Below are 22734 nucleotides of genomic sequence, written 5' to 3' on the forward strand. Positions count from 1 at the left end.
AAAGTTTAAGTGACAATAGTACAAAGATATGTGAACTTAGGAACTGTTTAAAAGAAAAGCTTGCACTGGCTTTAAGACTTATTTGTTGATGTACTATGTATAAGTAGATTCAATACTAAAATGCATACGTGTATATTATATAAAAAAGTATGTTTATTCAAATACTAAAACGTCTAAATTATTAAAACCTTTTATGCTATTTATATTTATAACGTTAAGAAAAATACGTTGGTTCAAGAAATCTTGATAGAAATGAATAAAACCGTATAATCCAAGTACTTTCAAATGGTGGACCTTTTTCCTTCAAACTTGGAATGGTGGTGTAATCAAATGAGTGATTATATATATAAATGGAGTCTGGGAAAAGTTCATTTCTCTATATACTGTTGTTAGTGCCTTATTTCTGGTACAATGTAACTGATGGTGAGAGTGTATGCAAAAGGTGTTAGTGACATTTTACTTTAGAAATGGCTAAATATATGTATATTTAAAACTGTAGTTGAGTGTTTAAGTAAATTAAGGTGACATCTGGAGACTGACTGAAAGAGATACATTATACTAATAAATTTATAAAAACAGGTATGAAAAATTACCTTAAACAAATAGTAAGTTTTAGGAAATTCAGCTTTTACATTACATGAAAAATAAGCAAAGAATAAAAATTATTTTTCTAAAAGAGATGAAACTAATGGCTGGAGATCATTGATTAGAGGATCTACTTTAATTCTGAAAGGTTGAACAATGTTCAGATTAGCAATCCAATATGCTTCTTTTATTTCTCTGTCTGCTTTAGTTTTCAATCCTGTTTCAATGCCAGTGAGAGTAACATCATTAATGGAGTGACTGTGTTGGTTGAAGTGTTGAGCGACAGGGAGATCTCTTGGAGTTGTTTGTGTATATTCCACATGTTGGTGATTGAATTTTTCACACTGTATAAGATAAATGGTGTTTTTTGTTTCACAAGTGATTTCTCTAGATATTTTAAAATTTCTTTGTTTATGCTTGTCAGAAAATGAGAAAATGTTTTTTTATGAATTTGAAGGTCTGACATGGGTGACAAACATTTTTGGTTGGGATATTATTCACATTTTTGTGGACAGGTATTTCTTTTAGAGTTTTGCTTTTTTTGGAAAGAAACAACAGGAACTTCAGGAAACATTTGTTTAGGACAACTGTTGAGCTGAAGGAGATGAATTTCTTTTTTTCACAATTTGTGAAACCTTTAAGTTTAAACTGATAGGTAATAATAAGAGGGGTTTTATTTGAAAACTTATTATTATTTATTACTGTAATTTAGAACGTTTCACTGGTGAGAATTGTTAGCCTTTTCAATTTGTTTATCTCTTCTTTGTAAGTTGGTTCATTTTAGATCCTTAGAATGTTTTTTGTAGTCTGTTTCATCTCAGCTTATTTTCTTTATTCTAAGAGCTTGACTGGAGGTAATGTTTTGATTAGTGTGAGAGAGGTGTGAAAGCATTTCGAATTAATATAGATCCTGGAATCAATGATACCTGTTCACTGGTTTCATCCCTGTCAAAAAAATAGTTATTATTCTTTGCTTATTTTGTCATGTAATGTAAAAGCTGAATTTCCTAAAACTTACTATCTGTAAGGTAACGTTTCATGCCTGCTTTTATAAACTGGTTAGTACATATTTTTTAATCTTTGTTTTACTTAAACACTCAAGTACAGTTTTAAATATACATATACTTAGCCATTCCTAAATATACCTAATACCTTTTTACATACACTCTTGCCATTGGCTTATATTATTTAAAAACATTTATGAAAGATCTTTGCACAAGTTAACTGAGCAACAATAATAATAATAATAATAATAATAAACAAAAAGTTACAGATCCTATAATGCTCTTGTAACTATTTCCTCCATTATTATATATACTCATAATGATGGCTATTACACATAACTTCTACTGTCACAAGTCAAGGGTACAGATGTCCATTAGAACTGTCCTGAAAGACTTGACTGGCTTGTAGTTGAATAACAATGCACTGATTTACATTTCTTTATCCTCTACCATGAAGTAAGCTTTGACCTTTAAAATCTTACTAAAAGCTTGTGAACTTTTGATTCACTTTTTTCAACGTTAAATCCTTTTTCATTATTTTGTTAATAGTTTCAGCTTTAATATAATTACTCTTAGGGTTTAGAAAGTTTTCTTCTGTACTCCCTTTGCAGATGAAGTTGTCACTCTTGGTTGGTTTCAGAACCCACTATTGTCCTAAGTGCAAGGTTTTTTTGCATGTCTATGAAGAATACTTAAATATTGTGTCCTTTTCCTTAAATTATTTAACAATCCTTTATATGAATATCTTCTCTAGAAAATAGTTGTGACATTTATCAAGCCATAATTCTGCTTGTAGTAACAATGAACTATCAAAAGGCCAAAGGATCTCCATGAAACAAATACAAATGTATTAAGTATGGCACCACCACTTGTATATGAAGTGACACATTAACTAATTGAGAATGAACAAATTACTTGGATAAAGTGTGATCAATTCACCAGAAATATAATACTATCACATGCATGGTATCTCAACATAGATTTTTGTTGGTAGGTAGGTAAGTATTTCATGTTTATTGGCACAAAGCTACCAGGCTATCTGTGCCAAACAAGATGTAGTACACTATAATGGTATATGGAAAGAAAGGTAAAAATACATAAAATATGTAAAATTAAGACCTTCCAGGAAGATTGAAGCATTAAGTTGCTGTCAGTCACCAGAAGTTGGCCTTTCCAGTCCTGGGTTCAGGTCAAAATAAAAGTAAAATGTGTAAAAAAAACCTTAAGTTAAAAAGACCAATGGCACTTAAAAATGTAAAAACATGAGTGAGTGAGGCAGCCAGTATCACCCATGACACTGGCTAAATCAAGGGCAAACATACCTTAAAAATATGTTTAAAATGGCAGTGGCATTCTTGGGTGTAACAATGGCATGATAATAAAATATGTATGATTGTGACCTGAGTGTCATACAGACTACACACTGGTGCATCAGTACCATATAAAAGGACATGGTGAGTTAAAAAACTGTGACCAATGCATAGCCTAACCAAAACAACTTCCTCCCTTTGATCTTTACAGAAACAAGATGGCCAAAGAGCTAAAGAATGCTTGATTTGAAAAAGCTTATTATTTCCTTGCTCACTCCAGGTCAACTGTCAAATGGTTTACAGTCAGGTTTTTATAACTGGACCATAGTCCATGTATGGAACAGGTACAGTGGTGACAAAGCCACAGCAGATGGACTGTGCCGCTCTGTCAGCTAGTTCATTCCCACAAATACCAACATGACCTGGTATCCACAAAAACTGGACAGAGAAAGATGATGGAGAGAGATGGGCCAGTTTGTTTTGGAAATTAATAAGAATAGGATGATAACTAATATGGAATGATGTCAGGGCCAATAGACAGCTGAGTGAATCAGTACAGATCATACAATTCGTATATTGCATAGTTTCAATATGATTCAGGGAAAGAGAAATGGTATACAATTCAACAGTGAACACAGAAACTGTAGAGGGGATTCTGTGTGCTACAACCGAACTGTAACAAACAATGGCAGAACCTACAGAGTCACCTGATTTTGAACCATCCGTATATATATGGGAATGGATGGATTGCTTGAAAGACGTTCAGCAAATAAAGAGTGGTATTTCCAATCAGGAGTACCAGCCTTCCTCAAATGACTCAAAGACATGTCACAGTTGGGGATAATAACTAGCCATGGTGGAAGAGGCCAAACTGTTAATACTGCTATACTATTCAAAGATATATCCAATTTTTCTGATTGTGCCCGAATACGAAGGCTAAAAGAAACAATGGCGGGTTTTCTAATATAGAAAAGTGTGGCCCACTGAGGATGGAAAACACAACCCCAAGTAGGATGCTGTGGTAAAGAGCAAAGTTTGGAAGCATACATAAGAGACAGTTGCAAACAGCAAATATACAGAGGGGGTCCATGAGACTCCACATACAAACTTTGGACTGGAGAAGTACAAAAGGCTCCAGTGCAAAGTCAAAGCCCCTGATGGTGGATAGGATCCAACATTTTCAGGGCTGAGGTTCTGGCAGAACCATAAACCATAGACCCATAGTAAAGTTTGGATTGGATAAGGGCACGATAAATTTTAAGCATGAAGTACTGATCCACTCCCCAAGAGGTGGATGAGAAGACATGGAGGATGTTCAGTGCTCTTATACATTTGACATAAAGTTGCTTGATATGGAAAATAACATTTAATTTACAGTCAAGTATAAGACATAAGAGCTTTGCCTCAGGAACGACAGGAAGTACAGCATCATCAATACAAAGTTCTGGATCTGGATGAATATCCCGTTGGCAGCAGAAATGTACACAAACAGTTTTACAGGGAAAGTTGAAAACCATTTGCTGTGGTCCACTTAAGTATATGATTGATTGCAGTTTGTAGCTGCCACTCAATAAACCTAATGTTTGATGACTGACGTGAGATGTGAAAGTCATCAATGAAAAGACCATTTGCAACTGTAGGGGGTAGCAGTTCACTGATGGCATTAATCTTTATAATGAAAAGTGAGACACTCAAAACACAGCCTTGAGGGTAAGTTCCTGTGGGAAAAAAACGGGAAAGTATTGAGCCTACACAGACCTGGAATCAGCAGTTCATTAAAAAGAGCTAAATAAAAAGCAGCAAATTGCCACGCAATCCGTATGAGTGCCATATCTACATGTTGTATCATAAGCTTTCTCTGAATCAAAAAAAAAGAAACAAGAATTCTACCAAGGGTGGAAATGCAGTAAGAAAGATGTTTTGGTTTTGAGGATGCACTGAGCAGCTGCTTGGACAATACAGTTAGTTATTGCTACTACACGATCATCTATCGATGATTTACATAAGATGGTAGAACTTCCACTGAGACACACAGGTCAGGTGGTACTGACCACGACCAATCTCTCTTAATACGATAAGAAAATGATCACTATCCTGTAGATTGATGTCAACCTCCCAAGAAAAGCAAGTGAAAAGCAAAGGGGAGCAGATAGAAAGATCTATAGCAGTAAATGACTGACTGGTGCATGAGGCAGTATTCAAAGAGACATGTTGTGATTCAAGAGCATATGCTTTTTAGCACGACCCCTCACATCAGTACCAGAACCACCTCAGATGAGATTATGCCCATTAAGATCCCCAAACTTTAAAAAAAGAGGTTAATAGTTGCTCAATGAGGGTATCAAGGTCTGAGGGATAATTTTTTCCAGGCGTAAGAGCAAACAGTGATGGTACAACCCAAAGATACAGATGACTACAGCCTCCAAGGGTGCATTCAATGACGATGTCTGGGTGGGCACATGTTGATCAACCAGCAGTGCTACTTCCCCATGTCCTTGTCCTACACATGACCTGTCATTTCAGAATAAGGAATATTGTTGAATTTTGACTGTATTAGTAGATTTCAAAAACGTTGCCTGTAAAGAAAGACATTTGGGATGATAAAAGTCAATCAGATCATTGATACCATTCATATTTGATTGAAAACCTCAACACTTCCATTGGATTAGCATGGCCATATTTCTTTATTTTGGAGGAGAATTTGGCACAAAGACCTTCTGCTTGTGACCACACTTTTTTTTCTTTACTGGATGTGGGTCTGCTACCCTCTCTATTGATCCTGATCTGGATTGAGTAGGCAGGTTGGAGTTTGTAGACATACGTTTCAGTTATTGAGGACGTGAACAAATGGGTTGTTTAAGTTTTGGGGTGTCAAGAGAAGAAGACGCCATGGAAACACCTGGGCTTGAACAAGGTGAAGTTGGGCAAGAACTGGAAGATGTGGTAGGGACAGAGATAGAAGTAGATACTGATTTATTAACTTTGTTGATTTTGAAGGATACTAGATTAAGATGCGCTGTTAAGGATTCTGTAGAAGGCACGGAAAGGTCTGTCTAGACTCCTACTGCAGTAGTGGAATGGATTACAGCAGCATAAGTCTGAGACGAAATTGGGAATAGTAATTTCTGAGCCTCTGGATAAGTAATATTATGAACTGTCTTGAGATGTTGTACTTCTTTCTCTTCTGCCCATTGAAGACAAGAAGTAAAATAAGAAGGATGCGAGCCAGTTAACACAACTCAGTTCTAGTTTGCATTCAAAAGCATCATGGTCTTTACCAGCACAACAGGCACATGTTAAGGAATCATGGCAAGATGTTTGAGTGACCAAATCTTTGACAATGAAAACATCCAACAGTGTTAGGAATATAAGGACGTACCTTACAATTCAGATATCCTGCCTTGATTGCAGTAGGAAGATGCGATGTTGTAAATGTTAATATTAAAACATTTGCCGGTTCCATAATCCCGTCTCTACAAGTAAAAATTTGGCACATGGCTGTAACACCTTGGCTGGTGAAACCTGTGAGGATCTCAACTCTGGTATGGTTTGTAAATTCCTCTGAACTATAATTCCTCTGAAAGAATTCAAAGTAGAATTAGGAGTACCTTAATGGGTATATCCCAAATGGCCTTCGACTTCAAAAGGAGTTTGGAATGTTGTGATGAAGATGTTTCCACTAAAAGGTCCCCTGACTAACTCTTTTACTGACTTAAGAGAGCCAGCAAGCCCTTCCAAACCCTTCTGAATAAAAAATGGAGACATCTGCCTCAAGAGTTTTTCAGTTAAAGAATGTACATTAAAAATCATGGGACAGATTCAAGTTGTGAGTTTAACTGTAGAGTCATCAATGCATGGTTGTTTGCCAGTAGTTGAATTTTTCTCTATGTTGTCATGCTTGTTTACTTAACTCATACCCCATAATAAAAAAAAAAGAATATTTCAGTGCTCACTGACCTCACCCACCATGGAGCCCTACAAAGGGACATACTACAGTGCCACATAAGGTCACTGCAGTGATGCAGGGGTTTTGTGAGCACTATACCCAAACACCAGTATCAGACAATGTCCACAACACCCATTGGGAACATCCTATGCTAGCACTCGGTTGACCCTGGCCAAATGGACTAGCCAGCTGATCTTGGGGGAGACCACCCAAAGACTGCCTTTCTACAGGAATTCAAAGCCAAAGTGGTATGTTGGAGTTGGACCCCTCAACCATCAGGATCCTCACCTCTCCTTCATGGGTAACCATGCAGGTGGATGTTTAGATCCCAGAGGAGGTAAACTGAAAGTACAGAACCTTCTCTGGGAGGTTCCCTCACCATGATTTTTGTTGGAATAATGAGTGGAGGCAAATGTAATCCAAATATACTTATATCACTTCTACATTATTTAAGTATTTAGGTTTGTTCAACCCAAATTAGATACGGCAAAAATAATAGCAAAACTTTTAAAACTAACCCTTTAAAAAATCCATAAATAATACCATTTCTCACAAAGTCTACTTGTCTGGTTAAGATTCAGCAATAAAAGTTTACTGAAAGACCTTTCATTTCCTTAGTGCTTTAGCATCATCAAGTATCTAATTTAGGTGTATGAGCAGTGTAGATAAAATAATTGTGCTGATAAAAAAACTTACCTCCATTGCATTGATTAACATTCGAGTTAAACGGAAAGGGATCTTTTCTGGGAACTTTTCTCTTGTCATTGCCACTTCAAAACAATCTCCAAAGTCAATGTGAAGAATTTTACCACTGAGACGGTCAAGCATCAAGTTGGATGGATGTCTTTACAAACAATTCAATTGAAACGTTATAAAAGAAATTAACAATCCAAGTATGCTTATCCTGAAATCAGAAGTTCATTTTAAATGACATTTTATCATTACAACACATTCTGAATTTACAAAAGTTTATTTTATAAAGTTGTAATTTTTGTTCCATTGAGTTATAAATATTTTAATTCTGTTATGAAATAATGAATCAACAATGGATGAGAAAGTAGTGGAATGACTACATTCTTCAGTTTACAAGTCAAATATAAACAAACTGGAAAATTACAATTCTGCAAGTATATTTTTGCAGGTTTTAAATTCCCAAAAGTTTTATTTCTTATTTACTGGTTTTTTAATGCTCAACTATAGTCAAAGGATCATTTTATATGGTAATCAACTTTCTGTATTGTAACAATAATAAATGGAGCTAATAGCTAGCTGATATTGTTCATGATGGCGCACTGTAGCTATTGAATACTTGACTGCATTACTTTGAGATGTAAAATGTTAAGTTAAGAATACAGCGATCATATATAGTTTCTGTGTACCTAAATTCTCTATACATAATGCATAGCAATGAGTAAATATATCCTTAGACTAACACATAACCCCCACTAAGTGTATATAAAATTTTACCAGCAGAAAACCAGTCTTTTTAAATAAAACATTTCTATCTAAAACATTACTTTAAATAAACGTTTGTGTATTTTAAAGTATGTATTCTATTAATGTGTAATAAAATTTATTAAAAAAGCTAACATTGTTCACAGTAAAATTATGATGTTTTTTAGCTTATGTAAAATTAGTAGAAACAAACTGACTTGTCATTAACCCTACAACCTTTGCTGTACTTTGTTTAATACTCTACAAAAATTTGGATGCAACATATCAAGCTGTTTTTGTTTTTTAGGTTGGCTTGATAATAATAATAATTACAAATGAGCGATTTGAGCAAATTTCATTTTAAGTCTAACATGAATGCTTTTTTACAGACTTTTTTCTTGAGTGTGTGTGTGTGTAAAGCCTTAGCTGTCAATAGTACAGGTTTAAAAGTGTTGTTTGAACCAAATATTTACTGTTTAAGGAGCTTTTTACCTAAATATTCAATTGGGGTTTTGTGGCATTATTTACAATCCTTATTATGAACACTATCATGGTTCATGATATATAGAAAATCAATTGAACATGTACAAATGTAACATGACAGTCTAAAACATAGTTACTACTTATACTAATTTATAAATTATTATATTTTGAAGTTTCCTTGATATGATAATATGTAGAGTTATTATAAAGAGGTCACTCTGATTGTTTTATCAAGTAATACACAACACTTTTATTCTTTTTGTGTTAGTTTCATGTTCTTTTTTTTTTCATTTTACATATTTCAAAAAAGTCCAGAAAATATTTGATAAAAATATGAATACTTAATTGAAAAAAGTATGCAAAGTTACAAATCAGCATTAAAATTATTTAGGCATTACTATATGTGTTTGTGAAATCTTGAATACAAAATTTTGCTTATTAGTAATGGACTAATAATCAAAAACATACTAAACATTAAGGATAATTAAAAAGAGAAGTGTGTGGACATGAATATCAAACTCATCTTTTAAGGGCAATGGCAACATTGTAAGTACTAATATTTGGAGGGAAAAAAATGTGAAAGATGTTTTTTTGTTTACTACACGTTAATTGTGTTTTTAAATTTTGCATGTTATTATTTCAGGCACACATACACACACATATTCCTTCAATTGCAAAATTCTTCCATTGTTAATTTGTAGCCAAGTTCTGAAGCCTTCTTATAGCTGTTTGGTTCAGTACATAAGCCAAAGAGACAGCTAATTTTTGTTCATAAGTTAAAATACAACAATAAAAAAATTATAATTTAATATTAATATAAATAAAATTGAATCTTGAAAATGACAGTTCTATATCATCCACAAATTAATTACTTACCTGTCCCCTAAACCTAATACATAGCCCACCATTGACATCACAGCCAAAGATCTAGAATAGTTGGTTCGTCGATCAAACCACACCTATACAAAAAAATTACAGCCTCTGTAATTATGCCAGATAAACAGTACTAAACACAGAACACTTCACATATCACCTTTAGTTTAAATTACTCAAAAGTATAAAAAAAAACATTAAAGGGTATAATTGTATTAAATCTTTTAATTTCCTTTTAGTTCAATATATCACTGACACTTAAGTTATGACTTTTTTAAAAATTCAGACTTTATCTAATTCCATGTGGATTTATTTAGTCTTATGGTTACAAGTTTGACTTTTTTTTTTCGATGAAAAATAGAAAACTACAAAATTACCAAAACTAATCAAAACCATAGATTATTAAAAAAGATAAAAATATTTAAAACAAGAGAAATTGCAAAAAGAGGCAAAACAAAAATGTTGGAAGAGTAACAAACTTCTGAGCTAGGACTTTTCAACCAGAGCAACTTTGCTAAGTCATCCCCATTTGTATGTTCCAGGGCATGTTCAAATACTTCTACTTTTTGCATCAAAGTCAGGTGATCATAGTCTGGTGCCATCTAACAAGTAAAAAGTATTATATTAGTCTGTGACTAGTTGAATAAGAAAATGTACTAAAAAGTCTTCGATAGTATGTACCAAAACATATGAACTTTACATATTATGGTGGTCATTATTTTAAGGTAAAATTTCAGGTTAAAAGATTTAAAAACAAATGTCAGAATAAGTTCTAAGATGTGATGTCAGCATACCAAATGCTTGATCGTTTTTACTAACAGTACAAATGATCTACTTCTGTGACCTTTGTTGCTTGCTGTTGTGTTGAAGCCTTTACACAATCAAGTAAATAAGCAACAAACTTGAGCCTCTTCCAGTTCTAAAACACCCAGAAGTTGGTGTACTTCTGGTAAAGACAAATTCACTGGCAGGCAATCCACTTGTTCTTTCTCTGAGAGGCAATTAAGGAGCTAGTTATTCAAGTGAAGTATAAGTAAGATTGTTCCTGTAAGTTTTTGACAGGTTCTTTACAGAAATAATGTTGAAATCTCTGGACTGAGGAAGAGTTTACGATTTGCTCTTGCACAACATAACCAAAGCTGTGAGCTGAAGCAGTAAGGAGAAATGTTACTTTTGTAGCTGCTGCTAAAATCAGGAGTGATAGTATCTCTTATCTCTTCTTGTCCTATATTTAGGTTTAAAAGATGATTCTTCTATTGCTCCTCTATCCTTATCAGTGTTATTAGTACTGTACCCACCAACCTCATCATCACTGTGGTACTGATCAATATACAATTCACAGAAAATGGTAACTCTTTCTGCTGCAACAAACAAGTGTCTGTTTAAAAACTTTCCAGTCATATATTACTAGATTATAATTAATTTTTAGTAAACACGTTCACAAAACATTTATTTAGGAAAAAAAGTTAATTATCTGTCATTTGATGGGCATTCAGCTCGTATATTTATAATTTCAAAATTTATATTATACGTACACTATAAAAATATGCTCATATGAAAATGGTTTTGAAATGTTCAAAGAAATGAAAACATTTTCTAATCATCTGATATACCACAGTTTATGGAAAAGTGTTGATTTACAAATATATAAATATCCATAATGTTTTGTCAAATTTATTTGTATGGTATGGTGTATCTTTTTTCAATTTATTGCAACATCAAATTATTTTGAAAACAACAAAAAATATTTAATCTGAGTCCTTTGATTATATAATAAACCATTACAACTTTATAAAATAAAGCACTTAATAACCAACCCTAAGCATGATTCTGTGCTCGATATTGAGCAAAATCTTTTTCTTCTCTCGATAGTCCCGAATTAATGTATGAAGTGTGTCACAGTGAGGAACCCAACCAATAAGGCCACTATTGGTTGACAGTGGAATAACAGAAAACCTCTGAATCCTATAAAACAAAGATGTATGAAATGTGAAACTAACTTTTTTTATAATACAAAATTTTCAATAAATGGAAGGTGAACATAGTTTTTAGTTTAAGTATATTAACATTACATTTGTCTTTAATGTTACCAATACCTATACTCTGAGGGCTTAAATATTTTTAACTTTATAAAGAGGGTAACAAAATTATTTTGGTTCAAACTTCTAACACACAAAATGCTGTGAGCATGCACATATGTACTAATTCATGATGATGAAAAACCCACTTGAAGTAAAAATGTATTCTAAAGACAGTTGGTATAGGTATTAAAAATTTTTATTAAAATAAAGTACACAAGAATGATTTGACCATCTCAGTCCATCTTCAGATAAATAAAAGAGAGTTTGTGGTTGCCAGGCACGTCTTAGAGATGAGTGTGTAAATGAGTACGAGAGTGAAGGAGAAACTGCAGTTAGATGTTAGGTTATTAATATGGGTATAAAGGTGTTCCTTTATACTGGTTCAATTTTGATTTGAGTTGTTGTATAATTAGGAATTCTTTGATTTTGTATTTGTTTGTATTTTTTTCCCTGCATATTATGTTGGTGTTTTCTGTGGTTTTGTTGTGCTTATTTAATTTGCAGTGTTCAAAAATGTGCAAAGATTTTTTTTTTTGTCATTCAAATCTGATTTCCATTTTTCTGCTTGTTTCGCCAATGTAAAAATTGTGGCATTGTATTTTATAAAAAAAAATGGTGTTATGTTTGTCAGTATAGTTTTCACATAGTATGAACTTTTTAAAAAATAAAATAAAGTTAGTGTTTACTAGAATGTTATATTTTGTTTTTTTTTGCTAATATCAGGAATATATGATATGCAGCAGGGTAAGGTTTTGTAGTTTGTTGTTTCTTGTAATTTATTACTGTTTGTTTGTGTTCATGATCTCTCTTTTTGACCATCATTATTAGTTATTTAGCTGAATAAAGATCAACAAACTTTTTAGTACTTCAATTCTCAGCATGATTTGAAAAAAATCTTACATACATTACTCTGATAATTTTAAGTAATAAATGTTAGCAAATAAATTACTTTTTTTACCTGCCCAATAAATAAGTAAAACTCTTAGTTAAAATTGTATTTTAACATTTTTGTAATGGTTTTTCAAAAATAAAATATCTTTAATTGTACCTAAATTGTCATTCTCACTTTTGAAAACATCTTTATTCAATCTAATAAATATAAAATTAATACAAGTTTCTAAGTCAAGAAACAATGACTTACTGTTAAAATGTTCATGTTACACTCAACACTGATTAAACGTAGAATATTTTTAGAACTTTTGGAGTTATAACCTAAAAGAAATACTTTAAACTCAGTAATTTTATGTATGTACTCTGTCACAACACTGGCATTTTTTACATATTTCTTTATAATTTTTTACTGGTTAATGATTACACATATCAGCAATTTGTTTTATAAAAAACATGAACAATTCCAAACCAAACAGCTACAGAGAGAATTTTAACTGAATACTAAGAAAAAATATTAGAATAGTAATTCCCCTTCCCATTAAATAAATAAATACACAATGAACAAACAGAAAATATGCTTATGCTTAAATGCAGACTTAATATAAAAACAATAATGACACTTACGTTAAATTATTCCTGGAAGTCTCAGGGTCATTCATCAAAAGAGTATTTACCAAACCAAAAAGTTGCATCACTCGTTCATCTTGCCTTAAGTCTTCATGACCTTTCAGAAGGAACATGAAATCCTTGCCATTGCTTCCTGAGGATCATTTAAGATAAGATAAAAAAAAAAAAAAAAAAAAAAAAAAAACTTTCAGTAAGTCAAAAATTCCAAGTTTATTTCACTAACACATCAATATATATTTCTAAAATAATTATGTATATTTAATATTCCAAAATAAAAAGAAAAAGAAAATTAAGTTAAAAAACAAAACAGTTATGATGTACCTTTAATACAAAGCTTACGAGGCCTCTGTTTGCTTGTTATGACTTGAAGAGAGCTTTCGATGCGAGCAATACGAATAACTGGCTGGTTTGGGTTGTAACTACCTGGAACAGCTAGCTCTAAATCACTACACATCAACAGCTTTGGAGAGACATACTGAAGTTCCAAGGATGTAAGCTAAAATATTACAAGATGTGTGAAATAAAACAAAATTTACAGTACTATGCAAAAGGATTAGAATAACATGAAAAATTAAATTTCAGGATACTTTCAAAGACCAATGGAAGGTAAATTACAAGTGAAACATCAAAACTTTATTAATCTATATATATTTAGTACAACATAAACTCAATAAAAGTGCTTGAGTTCGGAAAACATTTAATATTTTATATATCCTCCTCTTGCTTTAATAACTGTCTGCAACCTATTTCACTCTAATATCTATAATACACTCCCACAGAGTTTGTTCAGAAGCAACTTCTGAATTGTCAAGTTTTTGATCTATGAAATCCCAGATCTGCTCAATTTGGTTGAGATAATGGCTCTTTGGGGGCCATTGTATCATTTGAATGACTCTAGCAGCTTCTTTCTTGTCTAAGTAATTACTGTATAGGTTGGATGAATGTTTGGGCTCACGAACTTATTGATAGTAATATCCTTTACCAATAATACACAAACCACTATATTTGCACAATGAATAAGTATCTAATGTCACCTGCACTGGTCCATTATTCCACCTATCTCCTGCTGCTTAAGCAGAAGAATACTGCAAATCTATCACACTGCCTACCCCATGCTCCATGGTAGGTGTTATGTGTTGAGGTAAGCATTTTTCACCTTTCTCCTGCTAGATGTGCTGTATATTCAGCTCATTTTAAAGTGTCTTGTCTCTTTTATTCCACCTGTCACAGTTCATTTCACATTACCTTCTGTATATTATACATCAGATGACTGAGACCAAGTGTAACAGTGAATTAGCACATTTACAGAAGATTAATACAATTAACAATTGTTAGTTATGATATTGGTGCTATTTAAATCATATTGAACTTTCTTAGCAAGTTGTATCTACTCAGAATTGGTAAACTTTAAATGAAGAAGTTATTCAATAAAGTGGTTGAAACAATGTGAGATTTAGAGCTTTGTACTTTCCCTGAATATTCTTATGACTTAATGAAAAATATTTTAACATAATTCAAATAACAAATCAATAATCTTAACATAATAAATTGACATGAATGTGTAAGCTATGGGTTAAAATATTTATGAACAGAACAAAGAATTTAAAGCAATGCAATTTCTTTGAATAAATATTTTTTAAAAGACAGTGTTAATCAAAAATATATTAACATCTTTCAAAGTGCATGAAACAGATCCTCCAGCCATACTAAAACTAATCTTGTATACATGTAGTACATCTTTAAATCAGTTGTTAGTGACATAGAACAGAGACATGTAAAAGATTAAAGTAATTAACAATCGTTTTATGTAGCAATTTATAATTTAAAAATCTATAAAATGATTATTTGTACATTCCTGTTAACATCAGGATATTAAAAATACTTTTATATTACTTGTTTAATGATAACAATAAAAAAAGGCTTACTTGTGGGAGTTGTTTAGAAATACGTCTAAAAACATGATAGTACAAGTCCCAAGCCTGTGTAAGGTCTTTCACATTGTTTGATCTCTGGTATCGACGACACCATTCATTAGCTTCCATAAGCTCTCGTCCATAAGCCTAATTTGAAGATAAAACATACACACTCATATAAACTGCTACTTTCAAATACTACTTACCAACTATAATATCCATGTAAATGCAAGTCTGAAACTAATCTGTTTGTAAGCTTCCTCTATATTCTTATACTTTTAATGTCTTGTTCAAATAATTTCCTTCTTCAAAATATGATTGCTTAATCATTACATGATAAAATTCAATATCTTAATTTACTATGTACATTTTTGTTTTCTCATTTTACATGGCAAGTAATAAAGATCAACAAATTATTTCTAAACATAGCTGGGTATCATAAAAATTCCTTATACTTAAAACAATATATTGACACAGAACTAAATATCTGACTTTATTACACAGCTAAGATTTGAGAAAAAAGTAAGACATTTTCTCTAGAAACATTATTTCCATTTTTAGAGAAACTGATTTAATAAGTGGAACATGCTTACACTGTTCCTTTTGTCTTCAACAAAAATTAGTAAAGCAAAACATTGTTCCTTATACACATGTTTTGTATTGAAATGACTAAACTACAAATAACTACTCACTTTTTGGGAAGAAGAAATATAAACACTCTTAACCCAATCACTACAGGCTACTAACTTTCTACTAGCCAAAGTAAGTCTTGCTATATTTCATTCCAACAATAAAACTAGTGGATAAAATTGTTTCAAACTTCATAAGGACTTTCATAAATGAATGTAGTTTAAGAAAGAAAGCCCCTTAATTTTGATAAATTTAGTGTTTTTTTTTGCATTATAAGCTTTATTAACTTTGAAAATCACATTAGAAAAATGATATTTATAAGATATGGTCAAAATAATTGTATTTGTTCCAAGTTTGAACTTCTTACTTCTTATGTCTTAACAATTATTCTAAAATCTTTAAATTTTATTGTCTGTAATATGCAAATTTTATCTATATTTTATCTTTTTGTAATTATCTACTTTCCATATGGTTTCACGTAATATACAAGACCGAACATAATATTTTGTCAGAAAAACATACAGGTTTAAGAAGTCTACAGAAATGAAATAAAAACCCTATAACCTGAGTGCTTTCAAAAGGCAGACATTTCTTCTTCAGAAGCAAACTTTCTATATTATTTATAAGTAAACTTAAACAAGTATTTTTTATTTTTAAACAAGATTTCACATTTATATATCAAAACATTTTAATTTTGTTTCATAACTGTACATTTATTTAAGTTTATATTTCATTGCAATCATACTTTTGTTTATTGTGCCCAAAACCATGTTATCAGCATGAACTTGGCACATTTACTATAAACTGTCACACCTGTTGGGGATCACTGTAGGTCAGGCCAGCACAGGCACATTTGAACATTACTGTAGATATGATAGTGTGAAAACTTTTCTGTACTTGGATATAATTTCTTTGAACTTTTAAACAAAAAGGGTTATATCCACCCAAGTTCTTATATGATGTTTCACATGATACAGGTTTGAATGACACTGTCTGATCCTAGTTACATCATACATCCTGTTAAAGGATATAGACACCATAAATTACAAAGAAACTCATTTTACAGCACTTAAAGGATTAGTCACATTCTTCTCATTATAGGCAAGACTTGTATTGGAATTTGAAAGTTAAGCTCTTCAGTGTATTTATAACTCAAGTGTAAGAGTGACATAGCTACCCTTGTATTACTGAGATTAAAGTGTTTGGTTTATTTCATAACCAATATATGTTCTCTTAGTTTTAAACCCTTTGCAACATATCAGAACAAACTCTTTATATATCAGTTAGACTTTAATTATAAAACAACAACTGAAGTGTGGGTCTTATTATGAAGAGAGATTAGTTGAAAAATAAAATTCTTATGTGGTACCAGTACTCTGTGCAAATCATGCAAGGTTATTACCCGAAATACTGAATTATATTTTTATTATCAGATAAATAAAAAAATATTCTAAATTACTGAACTTAACACTACTAATTTAAATGCATAAGAACATAAAAATTACAAACCCTCTCAGCTGAAAGTGCTAAGCCAAATTCACGTAAAAGCCCTGCATTTGCCACTTGAAAGATCTTAGCCATAAAATTTGTGAATCAACTTATTCCCCCCTATATATGTATATATATATATATTGAATCAATTTTTCAATATAATGATTCATATAAATAGATATACAATGTAATATGATTTAAGCTACTATAGAAAAATGATAAAATGTTACACATCCCATGCAGTTTCTACAACATATGTTCATATTGTAAAATGCAGAGAACATTGTTTTGTCAGGTTCCTTCCTTATCACATTATGATTTGTCAAATGTGAAATAGAGCTATTGGAATAACATGGTATTGAAATTGACACCTTAAACTAGGATTGGCTAACAATTTTACAACTGTTATATAACCTGTCCATGCCCAGAGACTATTTTGTAAAGAAAACACACTAGATGGCATAACCAGTGTTAAACTGCAAGAAAATTTTTTTTTAGAAAATGTTAAAAATTGTATTCCTTATAGAACACTTATTTATAGTGACAAAAATAGAGATTTTTAAAATAAAATTTATCTTCAAACTTTATGAAATAACACAATTTTGTACAAATAACTGAATTTTGTTAATATTCATAAAAATAAAATCTGATAAGTTTTCTTATAATTCTTTGAAATTTACAATTGTGATTTTGTCCATGATAAAACAAAATTTCCCTGAAAAAGAGTAAAAATGTATTCTGGGAAGGCTGGTATGGGTATTAACACTTACTAATAAAGCAGAGAACTGGAAGACCTAAGAAGGTCAAAACATTGTTCTCTCCTTTATTAATAAGTGTTAATATCCATACCAGCCATCCCAGAATACATTTTTACTTAAAGTGGGTTTCTCATCATCATGAATGAAGATGTGTGTGTGTTTTTCTTATAGCAAAGCCACATTCGGCTATCTGCTGGGTCTACCGAGGGGAATTGAACCCCTGATTTTAGCATTGTAAATCCACAGACTTGCTGCTCTACTAGCAGGGGACACGAATGAAGATAAGTATTTATTAATTTTTCATTTTTTTATTTTATTTCTGGAGGCTAAATTATTAAATAAAACTTATCTGTGAATAATTCTGTAAGCAATGTGTCCATTTTCTTATTGCTAAGTTCAACTTCCTTAACAAGATTCCTTTGGTTGGGAATTTGATTAATTATCATTTAGTAACATATATTTGATATTAAAATACTTGTGTATAACAAAAGTCAACATACAATAAATAACATTTATTTATTGAAATTATTTATATCTTTTTGTTTGTTTGTTTTAATTTCATGCAAAGATACATGAGGGCTATTTGTGTTAGCCATCCCTAATTTAGCAGTGTACCACTATAGTACACCAATTATTGGACTACTCTTACCATTGATTACTGGGATTGACCATCACATTATAGTGCTTTCATGGCTGAAAGGACAAGCATGTTTGATGTTAGGGGGATTCATACTTGTGACTCTCAGATTACAAATTAAGTGTCCTAACCCCCTGGCCATGCCAGGCCTTCACATCTCTGTACATATATCATTACACTGATTAATGGTAAACACTTGAAGAGCTAAACAGAAGCATTATTTCTTGATACAAGGAACACAAATTTTAAAACAGTGCTTCTAAAAGCTTTTGCATCAGTACCACCTGATATTTTATCCTAGTGAATCATTATTTTCCTGTTTCCTTTATGTAATTAAGTAATCTTTCCATGGAGCACAGATTGAGAACCACTGTTCTAGGATTTTCTACAAGCTTCTGAACAGTGTGGTGAGTGTTTTAAATTTTCCAGGCTTAAAATTAATATAGCCAGTTTTATCACACTTGAGAACAAATTTTATGCATAATTTCTCCAACACGTTAAGCAATACAGATGTAATTGCCAAAACATTGTCTACTAGATTATTCTAGTAAATGTTTCTTACTTCACATTTTGATGGCAAATAATTCAAAATAACTGACCAACATGAATAACTACCATACTAATTCTTTACTGTGCCAGAGAAAACTAATAATAGTGATTCTTTCATATTTTCCATAAAAAAAGTATTGCCTGAAACTAATAAATGTAACTTCTGCTCAGTCATTTTAACGACAAAGTCCAATTTTACAGACACTAAAAAGCTCTTTATTGTAAGCTTTACTTATGGTTTGCAATTTAACTTGCTACAAATTTGCTGAAATGCAATTAATCAGAACAATATTAATAACTAGTGAAATCACCTACTACAACTAATAAACTTCAAATATTTAGCTGTTCTCTGCCAGCTTTGACTTTAAAGACTGATGCTGTGTAGTTGAAAAAAAGCAGTAAATATCAAAATAAACACTCCATTACAAAGATACATTATGTTTGTTACTACAAGTTGATTCCCAAATTTTCATTCAACTACATCACCTACATTTTACATAACTCTTATACTAATGTTATTGTTGGAAATAAACAATAAAGGGAACAACCACACTTACCAAATCTAGTACATTGTTAAACCTTTTATAAACATTAAAACTCACATATGGGAACTATACCTAAACTTCATTGACAGATGTACCGAGGTAAGGCAACCTTGATTCATGACAGAGGTTTTTACCTAATGTTTTCCTTTGGTTCACTTATATATAAAATAATAAAGACAGTACCTACATAAAATAAAGATATTACATTTTAAAATGTAAAATTTGTTAAATTGCTTTCCTTTTCAGCTTAGCAACTTACAAGTTCTAAAAGTACATAATTTCTTTATTTAAGAATTTACAAGGAAGATAAGTAACAGAAAAAACCAGGAACTGGCAATATAATTAGTTATGTTATAAAGTTGTGTATTAGAAGTTTAAAAAAAGTGACTTAATAAGGGTAGATTTACTAGAAAAAATTATTAATATTCATTTTAATGTAGTTAATACAACATACAAAAATATTTAAAAGTTTACAAAAATTAAAACTCACATGATTAAAAGATATTTCCTTTAGAGTTTGAGGACCTCTTTCCATCATAGCATGCAATGGTTCCAAAGTGGAAAACATTCCTTTCACATTTCGATCACCAAAATAAAGTCTCGAGGCTTCTTCTAGACCTTCATGCCACAGCTCATGCCACAAGATGGCCACACGGATCAACTCTTCACTAACCTGAAGAGATCATTAAAAGGTGTAATTAAGGTACATTTCAAAAAGTGTAAGTAACAAGATAAGTTGGATTTCAACTATAAGAAAGTTTACTTGAGTATGAAAGAATAATACATTAATATAATGATAAATTGGTAAACAATGGTTTATAAATGTATCTCAGAATAACTGGTATGAATATTAACACTTACTAATAAAGCAGAAAACATTTTGATCTTCTAAGGTCATCTTCAGATTAACTAAAGATATAGTTAATTCATGTATTTGGTGAGAAAAAATATAGAATATCTGACAAACTGCTACTGGCAAGTCAAAATAAGCTAATTTTATGAGTTGCTAAATCCAGTAGTAAGGGCAAAAAGAGAAAGATCACAGGAATCAGAAAGGTTCTATGGAATAAAAAGGCAAAAATGGGAATCACAAGAGAAGGCAATACAAGACATAACAACAAAGGAGACAAAATGAACAAAGAAGACCATTCAGATCTGAACAGGGGTATAAACAGGAAATGGAAGGCAAGCAAATAGAAAAGAAAGCAAAACAACCCTCATGAACAGCAGATGTCTAGGGAAAAAAGGAACAATCAGCAGAAAGGAGAACAAAAGAATCTATGATGTGTGAAGCATTAATAGCATAAATACCAAAATAACGATGACACAAGCTAATAGAAGGAAATAGGTCTTAATAGAAAGATACAAAGAATATGGCCCAAAACAATCGTAGGGAGAACAAGTCAGGGCATGAATAACAACACTGAGATCACAACCTGGAAGCACAGAGAGAAGGATGGACAGACAAGATATAAAGAATGGAACAGAGAGGAAATAATGGGGAGGAGAAAGCTTTATGAAATTGGGAGGAAAGGAGAGTGTTGCACATGACAGTTTGATAATTAGAAAAAGTGAATATGAACAAACCCTGACCATATAAGGAACTGGGAAGGGGAGGAACAGAAGCTTTGTCAACTAAACCACTGTTGCAACATAAATCAATATATGTGATACACAGACAAAGATAAAGGATGGATAAGCAATGACATTACAGGAAGGGTTAGACCCCAAGAGGAGGTAACAGGCCAGAAAAAGCAACATGTGAAGATGTACACTTCTAATAAAGACTGTCTGAGAAGCAACGTTGACCGAGGTAAGGGCAGATGCTGTTGCTTCAATAAGGACAAGAGCAAAGAAAACCACAGCTGAGCAGGCCAATATAGAGAAATGAGAAGCACACTACAAGGAGTGGTCTGGATGAAAGAAAGAACTCTAGAGATCAGTCTGATTGTATGGGTGAGCATACAGATGAAAGCCTCTCCACTTCTAACTGAATGCATTTACCTTCAGAGCTTCTAGATACTGAACAAGAGACCAAAAGATAGAAAATTTGGCATTCCAATGAGTGGCAAATGCATCTATAAGTGGCATTATTAGGCAAGAATATACCCCCTGAATAACCTGTGTATGAAGGGACAAGTCCATAGTAAGGGCTTGAATGAGACAGGACAGGTAATTTGCCACCAGATTCATAATACAAGGAGGATGAAATGCCAAGATCATTTTGTTGTAGTCACGATTCTAGTACAGTAAGGCTGGTGCCCCCTGCTAGTACAGCAGTTAGTCTATGGATTCACAATGCTAAAATCAGGGGTTTGATTCCCCTCGGTGTGCTCAGCAGGTAGCCCGATGTGGCTTTACTATAAGAAAAGACACAGTAAGGTTGTCTCAGTTCCTCCCCTCTTTATTTAGTGACATAGGTGAAAACAATGAAATTGTTGGAATGAACCATAACCACCAACCCCAACAAGAAAGGGAGGAAACGATTGAGAGCCTTTCAAACCACCAAAGTTTTCAGGAGGTTGATATGGAAAGATGATTCCTCAATGGAATACTTACCTAAAATCTAAGAGTCTAGGGAAGACCTTCAAACCATCAATTAACAAATGACAATCAGGATCAAGAGGAGAAAGCAAAACCATCACTGTGGTAAGAACTCTATCGTCACATCAAAAAGGACAGTCCTGATCCCTGGGGAAAAAGTGCATTAGAATGGTCCAAAAGGATTGTGGGAGAAACTCCACTGGTTGAGAAGTGTCCACTGAAGGGAATGCATGTATGCTCAAGCAAAGGGAATGAGAACATCCAGAGATGCCCATATCCCCAAAAGAAAATATAGAGCTAAAGGTAAAACACCTAAAAAATGATATATCTGATCAGTAAGTTGTATGAAAGGCAAGGTTGGCAAACTCTCCTGACTGTCAGCATTATGTGACTGGCCAATAAAAGAGAGCCAAAATTGGTCTCAACCATTTCA

At 32.2% G+C, this 22734-nt stretch overlaps 1 protein-coding gene across 3 annotated transcripts in view; it reads right to left on the reverse strand.

Annotated features, from left to right (window-relative positions):
- Positions 1–22734, reverse strand: part of mTor (serine/threonine-protein kinase Tor) — a 218302-nt gene that overhangs the window by 13377 nt on the left and 182191 nt on the right. For all 3 annotated transcript variants that reach the window (XM_076464082.1, XM_076464079.1, XM_076464080.1), the window contains 8 exons: positions 20248–20430; positions 15160–15294; positions 13556–13730; positions 13232–13367; positions 11453–11600; positions 10115–10237; positions 9639–9721; positions 7542–7689 (listed from right to left, as the gene is read on the reverse strand). In XM_076464082.1, coding sequence (XP_076320197.1) covers positions 7542–7689; positions 9639–9721; positions 10115–10237; positions 11453–11600; positions 13232–13367; positions 13556–13730; positions 15160–15294; positions 20248–20430 — 1131 coding nt within the window. The remainder of the gene's footprint in view (positions 1–7541; positions 7690–9638; positions 9722–10114; positions 10238–11452; positions 11601–13231; positions 13368–13555; positions 13731–15159; positions 15295–20247; positions 20431–22734) is intronic.

The sequence above is a fragment of the Tachypleus tridentatus genome, chromosome 10 (genome assembly GCF_004210375.1).
Source record: "Tachypleus tridentatus isolate NWPU-2018 chromosome 10, ASM421037v1, whole genome shotgun sequence".
In the NCBI taxonomy this organism is placed as follows: domain Eukaryota; kingdom Metazoa; phylum Arthropoda; class Merostomata; order Xiphosura; family Limulidae; genus Tachypleus; species Tachypleus tridentatus.